A 15,826-nucleotide genomic window follows, 5' to 3' on the forward strand; every position below is an offset into this window, starting at 1 on the left:
CTGCTGGAGGGCAGCTACTGGGCAGGAGCAGTAGTGGGAGGTGACACTGGCAGAGGATCTTTTGGAAACAATGGCAGCAATGAGTAGTGCACAGAAGAAGGCAGTGACAAACCACTGTTAAAAATTTCTTAGCTTGAAAGCCCTATGATGAGACAATCCAAAGTAAAATAAGAGAAAGTGCTGGAAAATGAGACTCCCAGGTTGGAAGACACTCCATCAGCTACTGGAGAACAGCAACGGACAAGGATCAATAGCAATATGGTTAGTGACGAAAGCCAAAAGGATGTCTAGTAGCTGACATGTACAGAAGTGAAAGAAGAGTCTGATGCTCACAAGCTCAGAAGAAATGGAGTGGCTCTAATACTGAGGCAAGAGGCAGCACAGGCAGTTAGAGGTTTAATGCAAGGTCTAATCAAATAATATCAGATTTCTGGGCAAACCTTTCAGTATAACCATCATTCAAGTCCATGGTCCAACAACAGATTCTGAAAAGGAATTGAAACTCTTTATGTAAGTGTCCAAGAGGAAATTGTTCACAGACCAATTCCTGTTCACAGTTGTTGTTCACAGTTCCTGTCACCTATGATAAGCATAAAAGTAGGAAACGTATCAAATCCGAATGTTGAAGAATTTGGCCTAGGGGTCATAAATGAAGCAGAAGACAACTTATACACTAAAATCCCGTTGCTTAAGTGTCGTAAATTGCAATTAAGAGTATTCCCACTGAATCAGCAAGGATTTGGTGAATCAACTCCTCCATAAGCTACATTGATTCTAATGCACCTTAGTTGCAACTTACCTCAGCATCAACATCAAAAGCAAAGACTGTTAACACATCTCTGTGAAATGAATGTGGCAGAAGAAATAAATCATTAATGTTCTTCTTATGGATTTGGATTTGCCCAGCATTGCTCAACTGGTCACATTTCTGACAGCAGGATTGTTTCTGCCTGCACAGAACCATCCTCTCTTTGCACCTAAATAAGCATAATAATAATAACCGTGTGTTGTCAAGTCAATTCTGCCTTATGATAACCCTTTTCAGGGTTTTCTTGGTAGAGATTACTTAGAAGTGGTTTACTATTCCCTTTTTCTGGTTGCAGCTTGCCCAAGGCCACACAGGCTGACTTTTCTGGGAGGCGCAGTGGGGAATTAGAACTCCCATCCTGTGGCCCTGCAGCCAGATACCTAACTCACAGAGCTATCCAGCCAGCTAAGTAAGTAGACTAGCCTGCTTTGAAAAAAAAACAACAATTTTACATAATAGCTACCATGGAAGACGGACTCAGGGTGTGACTACACTAGAAAACAATGCAAGAAATACTACAGCTTTGGGATGGATTGATTTGCATTTTTTTTCTCTTTACCACATGACACAAAAAGGAAATGTGAATAAGTCCAGATCCCGCCCCAATCCCAAGTTTTTCCCCACTGCGTCTGGTGCTTTTATTTTCGCACTGGCTCAGACATGTGACTGCTTGAATCCATGGAGAAAAGCCTTTGGACTAGCACACACCCAGAGAATAGCAAGCAAAGCCCATCAGCAAGACTTTTCTTTAAAAAAAAAAACAGCTAAGGGAGAGCAAGGCCTCTCTCTCTCTCTTTTTAAAAATAGCTTACCGCAAAGCTAACAAGAGGATGGCTAGTAGGTGTTGAAGACCACAGTACCCACCATTCTTTTCTACTGACTGTGACTTCTGGCAATTGGTGTTCAGTGCATCTGAGGATAGGAGACAAGGGTCACTTGCTATTTTCCATTATAAGTTATAGTGGTGTATCCAGTGTTAACAGGTAGTATTCCCAGGATTGAATGTGCATGCAGCAGTCCTCAATCTTGTAAAAATGTGATAACAAGGACTGACTTTTCCTCCTGCCAGTGATTTATGCTGGAGTAATGTTATTATTCTGTTGATTAATATTGCCCAGGAGGGAGTTCAACTGTTGTGTGCTACAACACTGAAGTAACAATAGGTACAGGAAAGGTCTACAAACTGCACCACCTACCATGTTATGACTATTTGTATGCTCAAAGTGCCACTTATGGAATCAGATAGCAACCTCGGTGCAGTTCCTCTGTCTGCTCCTACCGGGAGAAAAAGTGGCTTCTACTGCAAGAGTTAGCTGCGCTTCAAGCTGTAGTGGGACCAAGGAGCTCAGAAACCCACGTGCTTAGTCACAGAATAAAGTGGAATGGAAGTTTTTTGTACAGAAGCCAGGACACATCATTAAGGATGCCAGTGAATTTGCAGAGTGATGACCAAACATTCTGCACCAGTTTTCCTTCCTTTCCCAACCAACTCAATGGGAATCACCACGTGAGACATGTCAGTACACTGCCCTGTCTCATGTTTTCTTTTCTTTTCTTTTTGTATTCACGTTTGCCTTGTAGAAAAGGGGTAGGCAAGAGCAAGACACAACTCTGAATATTACTTACAGGGGGTGGGAAAATGAAATGGAGCACTATCTGAAAAGTGGGAAGGAACAGGAAAGTGATCCTTATCAGCAAATTAGAGGAAACAGCTCTATTTGTGCCCTTGTGACAAGATACCATATCGTTAGTGTGTTGTGCTTCATGTGTTAATTGAGAAACATTCTGAACAAAAGGCAGCATTGAAGAGTCGAGTCTTCACTTTCGGGTTCGCAGTTGACCTTGCTTTCCCCCCATCCTAGCCTGTCCGTGTGGGACAACAACATTAGGAAAACTGATGAGACAAGCAATTGAAAGGCAAATGTGTGATATGTAGGACGCAAAGACGATGTCACGGTGTGGGTGGAGCAGGAAGGGCAGAATGAAAGAAAAACCAACAAGTAGTTACTAGTTAAGTTCTCCAAAAGCTGAAGTTGTAACAGGGAACAATTATACATTGAGGAAGGAGAAGACTGATGCCTCCTGGTGGTCTTCACTGTCCTTAGCGCTCCCAGTACAAGACATTGTTTGTGGCACTGAAGAAATGCATTCCTGAGCATCTGTTGCCACCAGTGTCCTACTTGAAGAGGCCACCAGTTCCATGCCTGCAAATAAGGAAACAGTGCCATCCGGATCACCCCTTGGAGGTCTGTCCTCCTGGAGATCAGCATCCGGGTGTCTGCACTCTGCCCCCTGCTGGCTGAGGCCAGCCGGTGGGAGATCAGGCTGGCAAGAGGACAGAGAGTCTAGCACCTGTCCTTCTGAGAGGCACGGGCCGCTTGTGAACAGGTTCATGGGCTTGAGGATGGTTTCTCCTGCAAAGGGCAGCGTATCTGTCAGCAGGTCGTCTGTGGGCTTCAGCGCAGTCTTGGCAGGAACACTCTGGTTTCCAACGGAGGGCAAGTTCTTGGAAGTGGGGTGGCTCCTGCAGAGTGCTTCAAATTGACGCAATATCTGTGGAAAGTGAGTCAGAAGGGGAAAGGAGTGGGCTACGTGTGAGAAGAATGATGCTAGCAGGGGAAAATGGAGCCTCCTAACACAAAGGAAGCCAACAACAGGCAGAAGACAAATAATGTATATATGCCACTCCAAGGTACTGTGAAGTCCCCCACCCCCTAGCAATTCATTCTCACTCTGCATTTATGACTCTATATTCTTTATTTTCTATGCATAAATCTTGCTTTTCCTTGGAAAGCTTAGACTGACCTACGTGGGGTACCCATCTAGGCACTAACCAGGTTAACAGCAACTTAGTTTCAACAATTCTGTAGCACTGGGGGCGCTCAAGGTAACTCACAGAGAGGAACTGCTCTTCCATCATTGTTTCCTCAATTAGTTGATCTCAATTGGTCTCTAGGAATTGGTATCTGATACAACAACATTAAAACCAGTGTGCATAGGCCACTGGCACTTAAAACTGTATCTAGGTTACATGGTTCTCTAAAGAAGAGGAAAAAGCTCTCCCAGAGTATACTAGGAGAGGATAGAAGGAGATACAGTGGTGGCTCACATAGCAACGATAATCGGTGCAGAAAAAATCGCTGCAAAGCGATTTCGTCGCTATGCAATATTAAAAAGCCTATAGGAATGCATTGAAACCCCTTCAATGCGTTCCTTTGGGCTTCAGACTCACCTTTAAATGAAAATCCTCCATACGGCGGCCATTTTCGCTGCCCGGTAAGCGAGGAATCCGTCCCAGAAAACAGCGGGCGGCCATTTTTTTTACCCAGCGGCCATTTTGGAACCGCTGACCAGCCATTAAAAAATCATCGCTTTGCGATGACCAGTAAGCGAAACAGGGTACCGATAATCGCAAAGCAATTTCCCCCTATTTAAAACATCGCAATGCGATTGCAAAAGTGATCGCAAAATCGTCGCTATGCGATTTCATCGTTAAACAGGGTGCCCGTTAAGCGAGGCACCACTATATTTCATTTCCAGTCACTAAAACAATTATCATAGAGCCAAAACTACCCGTTGATGCAATCCTTATCAGCAAACACAGAAAATATGGGTTTAAGATAAGAACAAAGAGATCCCAGCAACGTCCTCATCCTGGCAGAGTATAACGGACTGATGGCTTGTTCTTTGATGACTTAGATAAAACTGGGCCAGGCCAGTGGGCTGGGAGGCCAAGTTCTTGCTCTGTTCCCACTGGCAGGTCAGGGAAATGCAATTTAAAACAAGAGTTCCTAAATTAAGCACTCCCCCCCCTCCACCCAGTTATATTTTCTTCTTTCTTCATTAGGGGGCCCACATTTCCCATCCTGACCTAGAGAGACAGTGGGGAAGTTTCAGAAAAAAAGTTTCTGTATGAAGCAAGAGCAACTACACTTAGCCATAAGTTACCTTTGTTACTTTGTTGGCTACCGGCCCAGGGCTTTCTTGACTCAGTTCCTGCAAGTGTTGCTGGGTAATAGCAAATATCTGGTCATGGGAGAGCAAATCAGAACACATGAGGGAGTAGATGGCACACATGGCTCTCTGTGGAAGAAAAAAAAAAGGACACTATTAGGAGGGGAGAGCATTGATACACTTTACTGAGTTGGAGCCAATGAAACTGACGAGAGGCCACTGATTTAAGCCTCCTAATAAGCTCTTTTGTGGGAAACAAACAAACCCCAACCTGTTTGTGCTCCATATCCACCCTCATGTGACACAAAAGAAATTCTAGTTTTAGGCTTTGTCTTAAAATAGAATGCTGATGGGCATGGAATTCCCAAACCGTGGATAAAGAGCCTCATTTCTGCAGCAGCTGCGTCCAGCTGCCAAACCAGAAGTGCAAGGAATCCCATCTGTTGAAGGCAACCAGTTTCCTGTGAGACAAGAGGGTTCCCTCACCATGCGGATGCACTCACTGGGGTCCTTCAGGGTTTGGTTGAGCAGAACCAAGACCACCTCACAGTTCAGCAGCCCACACCTAGGAAAAGGAAGAGAACAGGGAACCATTTGGGGGAGGCAAAGGAGAAGACCTAGCCAGTTTCTCCCAGACGTTCCCTGCCCTCACGATACAGTGGGGGCTAGGACCTCTACCTATTACTTTACAGAACAACTGACAGGCAGAAATGTAAAGGCCTCTGTGTAAGCAGCCTCTCGTTTATCTAATCTGTATAAAAGTTTGACAGGGCAGAGACAGAGAGATAGGGACAAATTTTGGCATCACTGTGAAGTGCCCAATTGTCTATGGTTTACTCTGTCATGATTTTAATACTTATTTGAGTTGCCCTGTAGTTGAAGCTCCCAGAGCAGCAGACATAGTAAGCAGCAATAATTCCCACAGTAAAACCAGTGGTGGCCAGGCACCATTTTCTTCCCAGGTGCCGACCTGCAGTGTTTCCATCCCTAAAGGCAACTGCCCACACTTTTTATGGAAACTGGCAACAGTCAAACAGGGTTAGAACGGGGTCCTAGATATTTCTCCACTCAGGGAGTACAGATGTCATGAGAAGAAGCAGGGTCAAGAAATGACCTGGAACAAGGGGAGAAAGAGAGCTCTTACTCCTTGATGAAGCGCTGGGTCTCCTCACGGGTCAGGAAGACTTTGGAGCCTTTGGTTAGCTTGCTGACAAGGCTCATTTCTTGCAGGCAATCAGCAAGGTTTTCTGCTTCCATCCTAAATATAGTGGAGAACCAAATTTGCAAGCTTGCATCCTCTTTACACACACACAACCAGCAGGCCCTTACATATAGGTACATTCTGAACTGAGGGCCTAGGACCGGCCACTTGCTCTCCCCACATCTCTCACCTTTCAGCGGCACTCCCTGTCTCCAGGACACCTGAGTGGTTGTCACTGCCCGACTTGCTGTAGGAGTCAGAAGTCCTGCTCCACTCGCTGTTCTCCTGCAAGGAATTCTGGGAGCTTTGCCCATGGTCCAACTCCTCCCACCCGCCTCCTGCTTGACCTGGTTGATGGTTCACTGTGAGAGAATTTAAGAAAAGTGACCATGTGGAAGAAACCACCTGAGGATGGGGGAGAAGAAAGCCATCATTTCCTCAAACATCACATTCAGAAACACTGCAAAAATTCACCACCCCCAAACTCAGAAATCTACATTCTGCAACTTAGTCATTCATCCATCTCATTCACATCTCTGGGCCAGGGATGCCTGAGGTAAAAGAATACTACAGAATGCTTTCTGCACCCAAAAGGAGGATTTTCTTTGGATGGCTGCCGTGTACAGTTAACACAGCCACCTGAGCACCCATTCTTCAGAGTTGGCTGGTTTTTAATATTCTCCTATTGAAAGAGCAAATAGTGCCAGGATGGTCTCTGTTCCTACCTATAAGCTTTACCCACAGGACATAACATACCTCGCATCTTATGGGCTGTGACAGAAGATGGATTTGTAGACAAGGTGGAAGGTTTGCCAGGAGAAGGTGCCATCACTGGCTCGTAGGCATCACCTGTCAGCTCCCTACCATGGGGGTTAGCCAGTTGCTGCCCAGGAAGCATGGCGGTGGCAACCACTTCAGCGGCCTTCTGGATGGTGGCCAGCAGAACCTTGCCAGTGGAGGCTGAAAGAGGAAGAAAGGCAGGCTTGTTTATCCAGGCTCTGACTGAGTATGGTGGTCTTTTAGGTTACAGACGCTGAAAAAACCCAGGTCACAGGAATCAGCTGTATGCATATCGTTCATTCGGGAGAGAGAGGGAGTTACCTCACAAGGATGAAAATAGGGCCTAAGGGGCTTCTGGTCATAGCAGGCTTGGATGCGCCTAGATACTGGTGTGTGATTGATTACTGAAGACCCTGGTTTTCAGAGTAGAACAACCACTGTTGTTTTTTTTCAGCAGATCCCTGTGGTTCTTACCTCTCATGTTCTTTCCCCAACAGAGGAATAAAAAAGGATCCCAGTCACTTGTTTCAATACCCTTCACTTCTCAATTTTCCTCTCCCAATGTGTTTAGCTTGCTTTATGGCTCAAAGTGTTTGAAGCCAAAATAAGTGATTTCAGATGATACTGCATAGCATGAGAGCAGAGGCTAAGAACTTAGTGGCTGAAATCCACTAGCACCTTGCAACTAGAGCAGGCCCATTGAATTGGTGGGGATTTGGTGAGCCAACTCCTCTGAGTCAATGGACCTGCTCCAGTTGTGACTGACTATTGGACTTCAGCCAATGTACAAGGAAGGCCTTGGCGGCAAGGAGGCTGCTATATATAAGGAGCACAAAGTCCTTGTCCACAGGGTGTATGGGGAGGGGGAGCCCTTCAAGAGCAGGAGGGATACCACTCATGTTCCTGAACGCAATACTTACTGGAGCTGCTCCTTTCGAAACCAAAGCCTTGGAGTGAACCATGGGGACTGGACTTGGAGCCCATTCCTAGGAAGAAAAGTGAACAAGTAACCTCGTTGGGCAACGGAAACAGCATGGTGGGTGGTGCTACATGTTTCAGTCTTGTCCTTTTATCACCACTCTCATTCAGTGAAAAGAGGAGATCGGCATGGGTTGTATATGGAGCTAGAAGGCCTAAGCTGTTTTGACTACTGCTTTTCCTTGTTATTAGCAAAACATACCGCAGAAGGGCCTATTCTTGAAAGTTCCTGCTATTTAGAAACACATGCAATCTACCCAAGATTTTTAGTGATCAAAGGAATCTGTCCTTAGGTGAGGTCTTTGTCCTCCTTGGCTGTTTCACCTGTTGAAGGCAGTTCTTTGGAAGGCTGAGTAGCAGGCTGGGGCAACAGGGCATCTGAAAACAAAGCACTTGCCAAATCCTGGAAAGGAAAGGAGGAAGGAAGTTTGCAGGCCAAAGCTCTTCCACACACAAAGCTTTAAGAATCCGTTCCCACCTCCTGGCTGGGATTCTTTGTCACTCACCTGTGCAGTCATCCGCACCTTCTGATACAAGCTGTTGCCATGGAGAGGATCAGGCGGCCCTGCAAACACTGCAAGGCAGAGGAGGGAGAAGAGGGTGAGACAGGCTGAAGGGCTCATCCCTGGGAACCTTACCATCCATGAGGAAGCCAAGCCTCCTGTATCTTGCTCCTTTGCTGAGCTCCCAAACCAAGAATCACAGCAACAGAGGTAGCTGAATCACAGCCTTCCCCTCGTAACAGACATAGCAGGTGCAGTTTTTTTTCCTGCCTCAGTCATCTTGATATCGAGAACTTGTCCAAACAAAACAACAACACAGATTGATGAAAAACAGCAGCTTGTGGTACATTTTGTAGTGTATGATATGGTGACATAGGACAATAAACAGAGTGAGCTGTTCCAGTGTAGTTTTACTACATGAAGAAAATAAGAAAAATTCAGAAGGGAAGTGTTCCAAGAATTTTTTGCAGTGCAAAAAATCTGGACCTGTATTGATAACTGTCCTGATGATAACTTATGTCAGCATTTGGTGTAGATATGAGTGTTTATGAGCAAAATGGTCTGTAGTTCATATTTAATATACAATATCTGATTTGATTACGTTCTGTGCTAAAAAAATATAATTCCGTATTTATTGGGATTTCAGAAAAACTGATTATAGTTATCCTGTAAAAACAGTTTTTCTTCTGCAGATCTGTTTTTCTAAGAACCATAGTGGATTACAGAAAATACTTTTTTAAAAACTCATCTATCACGATTGCTGCCAACACAGAGGCATCCACACTCCAAGGTCTATGCAGCAGAAGCAATGGCTGGGAATTGCATTTCACCCTTGATGGTTTCTGTTTTCCTTCAAGTGGCAGGGCATGCGCATCAGCCTGAAGCAGGAGGAATCTATGAAAACCTGACAGCTAAATCTCCCTGATCGTCTGCATGACCTTCTCTTCTCTCTTCCACTGCCATCCCTCTGTGTGGAAGCCAGCCTACAAAGCAGCAACCCCAAGCAGATTTAATTAAGAGGCACCACATTCTCTGCTCCTCTGCAGGGATTCCTTTTCCCAACATGACCTGGCCCTACTTCCATCACCTGATGCTTCTTCATAGAACCACAGGAAAGTATGATTACATTCCTATCCCTCATCTTTCCCCCACCAAAGTCAAGGCCATGCACACAGTTCCTCCTCTCCCCACTTTATCTCCACAATAAAATGGCAGAGAAGGAACTTTTCTCCTGAGGTGTTTAATGATTGCTTTTAATTCAGTGGTAGTTTCACACAGCATAGGATCTCGTGTCACTTTGAGTAAACAGGGAGATCTGTAGCAAAGATCCATGAGAAGCCTTTCTTGCCAGGAATTTGAGAATCTAGAATGGTTCACCTTATGCTTTTCTATTAGGCCAGTCTTCTTGGCAGAATAACATATGTTGGAGTCGGCAACAACACAATGGTTGAAAGCCTGTTGCTTAGCATGAGTGTTGCCACTATGTTGCTATGTAACAGGATTTCAGCAGACGATTCTTCTGTGCTCCTGGAGAGGAACTATGGGCTTCATGGCCATTCTGGATAGAGAAAAGAGGTTCATTTCTCTCTCCATTTCTTCCAATCTAGCACAGCAGCCAATAGTGCAATCCTACGAGTCCCACTGATTTCAGTGGGGCTTACTCCCAGTTAAGTGGGTACAGGATTACAGCCTTGGAAATTGAGCAATGAACCAGAGAGTCCCTTGTTCAACTTGTGGAATGCATCTACTTAGGGGTGCAGAACATTTGACCCTCCAGACATTTGAATTTCAGCCACACAAAATAAGTCAGCATGGCCAATGGTTAGGAATTGAACTGCAACATCAAGGGGGAGAGGAAGTATTTCAACTTCACCTTAGGCAGAGCACTATTCTCTCAATATCAGACTCTACATAAGGCAAAGTATGTACAGATAATGTTGCCGTACTACTTCCTTATAAAGATCACAGAGATCAAATTTCAACACAAGGGGTGACATCCTGTGGCTTAGCACAGTAAATTGCAACTAGAGTGAGCCCATTGAATCAGTGGAAGTTACAGAAGATCTGACTCACCAAATCCCCACTGATTCAATGGGCTTCCTCTAGTTATGATTTGCTATGCTAAGTCACAGGATTTCAGCCAAGGAATGCCCTGAAGTGCAATATGTATGTTATGTACCTATTAGTGTTACGAGGACAGAATGTATGGTAGTTATTCTTGTTTAATAATAATATAACTAATGCAGTTGTTGCTGCTTCCACCTCCGGCCTACCTGTGGCTTCCTGGATGAAAGAAGAATTGCGCTTAAGCTGCAGAAGGAAGTATGATGAACCATGGCTGCACATGTGCAGCAGGATCTTGAGCACCTGGAAATGCAGCATAAACTTTGCTGAAATTATAAACAGAGGTCTGAAAGCATCAGAAATCTAATTTTGAGAAGGACGGGTGGGGTGGGAAGATGTGAGGGTGTACACTGTGAGGACCAACCCCAGTTTGGAACCATCTTCTGTAAAGCCACATTTTACCTTTAGCTTGACATGGCAGGAGTTGTTCTGGAGGCGATTGAGAAAATACTCAAGAAGACAGTAACTGCTTCCTGCTGACTCATGAGAAATTTCTGAAAATGCAAATTAAAGAATCCACAGAGTATGATGGCCAGATATCACCCCCCCCCCCCAAATTGTGCCCAATGCCACAATTCCACTGTTGCTTGTGACACCTTGGCTAAAATCCTTTGAGACTTGGCGTAGCGTAAAATTATGCCTGAGAATGTTAATGGGGGATTATGCCCACACAGCCTGCGTTCTGATTGCACAACTAGTGGTGCAATGAACCACAGCTGACTGTGAAATTGTATCTGCTGAACTGCTTTCTAGATAGAATTCTAATTTTGGTGCAAATTTCACAGTGGCTCACACAACTTCAAATTATACAGGCATAGCTACTTAACAGGATTTTGACTATTATGGCACAACATATGCTCATCGTCATCAGCAGAAGAATAACTTTTCTGTAATGTATTTTTATTCTACAGTAGTGAAGTGCTTTATTTTATTTTTTAGAGTGTTCATATATAGAGCAGCAAAGATTACTTGCTAGAAATATATTTTGAATTTTTAACACGCAGAAGAAATACTGCGGAAATGGCATGAAACATTTGGATAAATATTGCTGGAAAAAATGCATGGTTTTGAAGCCAAGGATGGCCAGCTTTCTTTTTGTTGATATCTGCATTGCCTTGGGGATAATTAATCTGTGCCCACAGTAGGGTAGCTTTGAAGCTTCCAGTGGACAGAATTGGAGGCAAAGATAGGGAAGCCCACATTTTTCTCTCCCTTTGCCATCTCTTTCTTGCAGCCTCTTCCTTCCTGCTCATCAGGGTGCTGTGGAGGCCTCAATGGATCACAGGGAGACAGCTTCTGAAAGGAATCTGAGAGCGGCCTGCTGATGGTCTTCTCCCCTCCCAGTCTCAGTGCCATTCCTGTTACAGCAACCCAGCTAGCCTTGTAAATACCGTTCTTACTTCTGTTTCTGAGATTTTGTATCACGTCACCTGACCAGAGAAGCTGCTCAAGCTATTTAACTGGAGCCATATGAATCTGAGCCCGATCACCAAATGCAATAGGCCTGTGTTCCAATTACTAGCCTTTGTTCTTCTTAGGAAAAGTGAGTGACATGGCAAACAAAAGAAGATCCTGACTGTATACTGACTGACACTTGTATACAAATAGTTCTCAGCTTTTTCATAAATGAAAGGATACTTGCAACCTCTTCAAACAGATATCCTGGGCATGGAACTTCATCATCTGATGTAGCCTTGAGTAAAGTGGGTAGCTGAAAAACACAAACACAACAAAGGATGTTTATTTAGAATGGTTCTGAACCAAAAGGCCCTAGTACTGATGACCCTCATGGCACAGTGGTTAAACTGCAGTCAATGTACCCTCTAACTTTCAGCTCCACCTCTCTCGTGAACTTTTCTCCTGTGCGCATGACTCTACCCCCCCCACACACACAGTGGGTTCCATCGCAACCGGAGCCCAAGGTGTGAAGGGCAAAAATAGCTGTGCAGAGGGAGGCAGAGGTGTGTGCACACACGCGCATGCCCAGCTTAGAGGGAACCTTGACTGCAGTACTGTAGCAAAGACTCTAGTCATGACCTGAGTTTGATCCCGATGGGCTCAAGGTTGACTCAGCCTTCCACCCTTCTGAAGTTGATAAACTGAGTACCCAGCTTGCTGGGGAGGAGGCATAGTTATGTTGTAAACCACCGAGAGAATACTTTAAGCACTATGGGGCAATATATAAGCAGCACACTTGACAGAGTTGCGGTATTACCAGGATGCACACTTTGCTTTTCTTTACTAATAATCAAAATTTTTTTCATCTATTTAATATTTTCTAGTTTAATATGTTTTGTTTTGTTTTTTGGTCATGGAGGAATAGGGAGACTGAGGAAGCCATGGCCAAATGTTGGAGGGTTAAAGTAGAAGACAATGTTGTCTGCATACTAGATAGGCGGGATATAAATAAAATAAATAAATACACCTATGCACACACGCATGCACCCCCAAGAAATTTTATACAGTTGCCCTATACAGACAATTTCATTAAAAAACTTAATCTGAAATCATCCCTTCTCACAGATTATATTATGCTCTGAAAACGCAATGGTTGCTCTTCCTGCTTCTGCCCATCATCCCTGATCCACCGATACATAACGCAGCTGAAGAAAAGGAACTCTCTCTTTTTTACCCCACAATCCCCCTGATGCAGCTGACAGATGGAAGTCCCCATATACTCTGCCCAAAAAGAAAGAGAAGAGAGCTGTGACTGATGTACAGACACCTGGTGACAGACACATCAACCAATTCCCCTTTGCTTCCAAGTGGCTAACCTTCAATGAAGGTCAGAACTAGGGACAAGTAGACCTGATCTAATTCATCAGAATGCCCTACATACTACTAACACAAGTCAGAGTTATCTCTGCTTATTGGGGAGCTGGTAAGACTTGCTTTTGAAGGTAGTTGTCATTCCATGATATAGAGACTGCTTAAATCAGTGTGCAAATTATGCACTCTACCCATTGTGGAGTTGCTGGGTTGCCACCAGCTTTGAGTTTTGAGGAAGTAGAGACCAAATTGCTAACATGCGCTGGATTATGGAGAAAGCCATAGAGTTCCAGAAAAACATCTACTTCTGCTTCATTGACTACGCAAAAGCCTTTGGCTGTGTTGACCACAGGAAATTATGGCAAGCTCTTAAAGAAATGGGAGTACCTGATCGCCTTATCTACCTCCTGAGAAATCTATACTGTATGTGGGATAGGAAGCAGCAGTTAGAACTGGATATGGAACAACTGATTGGTTCAAAATTGGGAAAAGAGTACGACAAGACTGTATATTGTCTCCCTGCTTATTTAACATATGCAGAATACATAATGCAAAAGGCTGGACTGGAGAATCCCAAGCCAGAATTAAGATTGCCAGAAAAAATATCAACAACCTCAGATATGCAGATGATACCACTCTGATGGCAGAAAGGGAGGAGGAATTAAAGAACCTCTTAATGAGGGTGAAAGAGGAGAGTGCAAAAATGGTCTGAAGCTCAACATAAAAAAGGTAAGATCATGGACACTGGCCCCATCACCTCCTGGCAAATAGAAGGGGAAGATATGGAGGCAGTGACTTTCTTGGGCTCCATGATCACTGCAAATGGTGACAACAGCCACAAAATTAAAAGACACCTGCTTCTTGGGAGGAAAGTGATGACAAACCTAGACAGCATCTTAAAAAGCAGAGACCTCACCTTGCCAACAATGGTCCGCATAGTCAAAGCTATAGTTTTTCAAGCAGCGATGTATGGATGTGAGAGCTGGACCATAAAGAAGGCTGACTGCCAAAGAATTGATGCTTTTGAATTGTGGTGCTGGAGGAGACTCTTGAGAGTCCCCTGGACTGCAAGGAGAACAAACCTATCTATTCTGAAGGAAATCAACTCTGAGTGCTTACTGGAAGGACAGATCCTGAAGCTCCAATACTTTGTCCATCTCATGAGAAGAAAAGACTCCCTGTAAAAGACCCTGATATTGGGAAAGTGCGACGGCAAGAGGAGAAGCGGATAACAGAGGACGAGATGGCTGGGCAGTGTCATCGAAGCTACCAACATGAATTTGACCAAACTCTGGGATGCACTGGAAGACAAGAGGGCCTGGCATGCTCTGGTCCACGGGGTCACGAAAAGTCAGACACAACTTAACAACTAAACAACAACATTGACCATGTGGCACTACAGCAACAATGGATATAAATAAGACAGAGCCACTTGAATGGAAACCAGATTGCAATTGTCATAATCCTTCTGAAGCTTTTGTGCACCCTCACCCTTAGTGACTACATCTGCTGTAGCAGGTATGGCCAAATCATTAACTTTCATAATATAGATCTGTTTTAGTAACATTTTTAATATAACATAATTAATTCTTTTAAAAATATTTGAAGAACAAACTGTTTAATCTTTTAATATTGTGTTTTTAATTATGTAGGTTGCCTTGGGTTCTTTTTAAGGAGACAGGTGAGGTTAAAATATTTTAAATGAATAAATAAACAACCAATCCCTATCTTGTGCAACACAAAGTCTTGTTGCACCCGAAAGATAAACAGATTGATTTCAATGTGAGTTCTTATGGATTATGATCCTTGGAGACATGTTCTGAGGAAATATTTGTGGAAGGGGACTGTAATTTACCCAAACCCAATCAACCATCCTCACATTTAAATACAGTACTGTACATTTATTTGTCCTTAAGGTGCCAATAGACTTCAGCTTTTCTCTGCATGCTAAAGCAGAAAAATATAACTACCTCTTTCAAAATCCCCACAGCAAGGACTGCCACGTCAGGCAAATATATCTTGTTTCTGGAGATTTCTGATGATGACAATTTTAATTGTATTTTAATCATTTTATCTTTTATTGTATTGAACTTTAATTGTTGTGAGCCGCCCAGAGACCTCTGGGTAGATTGGGCGGCATAGAAATTAATTAAATAAATAAAAATAAATAAATTTCAGAGGAGCAGTAGTCAAACATACGAAAACCTACTCCCTCAGCTGGGAAACTCCTCTTTTCCCTGCAGGTACAAACCGGCCCTTATCCTGCAAGGCCCCATAGACGTTCCTAAAGGATTGGGCTGTCCAAAGGATCGGAGCCTGCCAGCCGGCTCTCCTTACAAAGATCCTAGGGCCAGAGAGGTCAACCTGACCTCTCACAAAGTCCAGGTAACAGCGGGCTACCTCCCCTCCCCGATTCAGCATCGCATTAGTTAATATATACCCGACTCAAGAAGCTCAGCCGGTCCCGCAAAGGTGCCGCCGCCGCCATAATTATTTCCGATCCCAACCGTGGACTTCATTGCTCCGCCTTTCAGAACACAGCTAGTCCAATCGAACAGTGATTCTGTAAAGAGTAGCCAATCACCTCCTCAGGAAATAGGAAGTAGCTGTCACATTTGGACGCCACTGGAGAAAAGGCGGGAACGAAGAAGAAGCTCCCGCCTCCTATCTAATCGGAAGGTTTTTTTCTGGATCGGGAACGCAATTGGA

General features: G+C 44.2%; 1 protein-coding gene across 2 annotated transcripts; it reads right to left on the reverse strand.

The window, feature by feature from the left end:
* Positions 1-2,812: 2,812 nt before the first annotated feature.
* TEPSIN (TEPSIN adaptor related protein complex 4 accessory protein) lies at positions 2,813-15,689 on the reverse strand. 2 transcript variants are annotated; one of them, XM_020813429.3, is made up of 13 exons: positions 15,558-15,689; positions 11,987-12,059; positions 10,751-10,842; positions 10,498-10,591; positions 8,228-8,295; positions 8,046-8,124; positions 7,664-7,729; positions 6,720-6,923; positions 6,154-6,325; positions 5,907-6,020; positions 5,249-5,327; positions 4,757-4,891; positions 2,813-3,361 (listed from the first exon to the last, which is right to left on the reverse strand). In XM_020813429.3, the coding sequence occupies exons 1-13, from the start codon at positions 15,603-15,605 to the stop codon at positions 2,858-2,860; spliced, it is 1,728 nt and encodes a 575-aa protein (XP_020669088.3). In that variant the 5' UTR covers positions 15,606-15,689; the 3' UTR covers positions 2,813-2,857. The 2 variants fall into 2 exon arrangements, with proteins under 2 accessions (XP_020669088.3, XP_072846841.2); XM_072990740.2 differs by having other exon boundaries at positions 10,498-10,614; positions 15,558-15,621.
* Between the last annotated feature and the right edge of the window lie 137 nt (positions 15,690-15,826).

The sequence above is a fragment of the Pogona vitticeps genome, chromosome 2 (assembly GCF_051106095.1).
Source record: "Pogona vitticeps strain Pit_001003342236 chromosome 2, PviZW2.1, whole genome shotgun sequence".
In the NCBI taxonomy this organism is placed as follows: domain Eukaryota; kingdom Metazoa; phylum Chordata; class Lepidosauria; order Squamata; family Agamidae; genus Pogona; species Pogona vitticeps.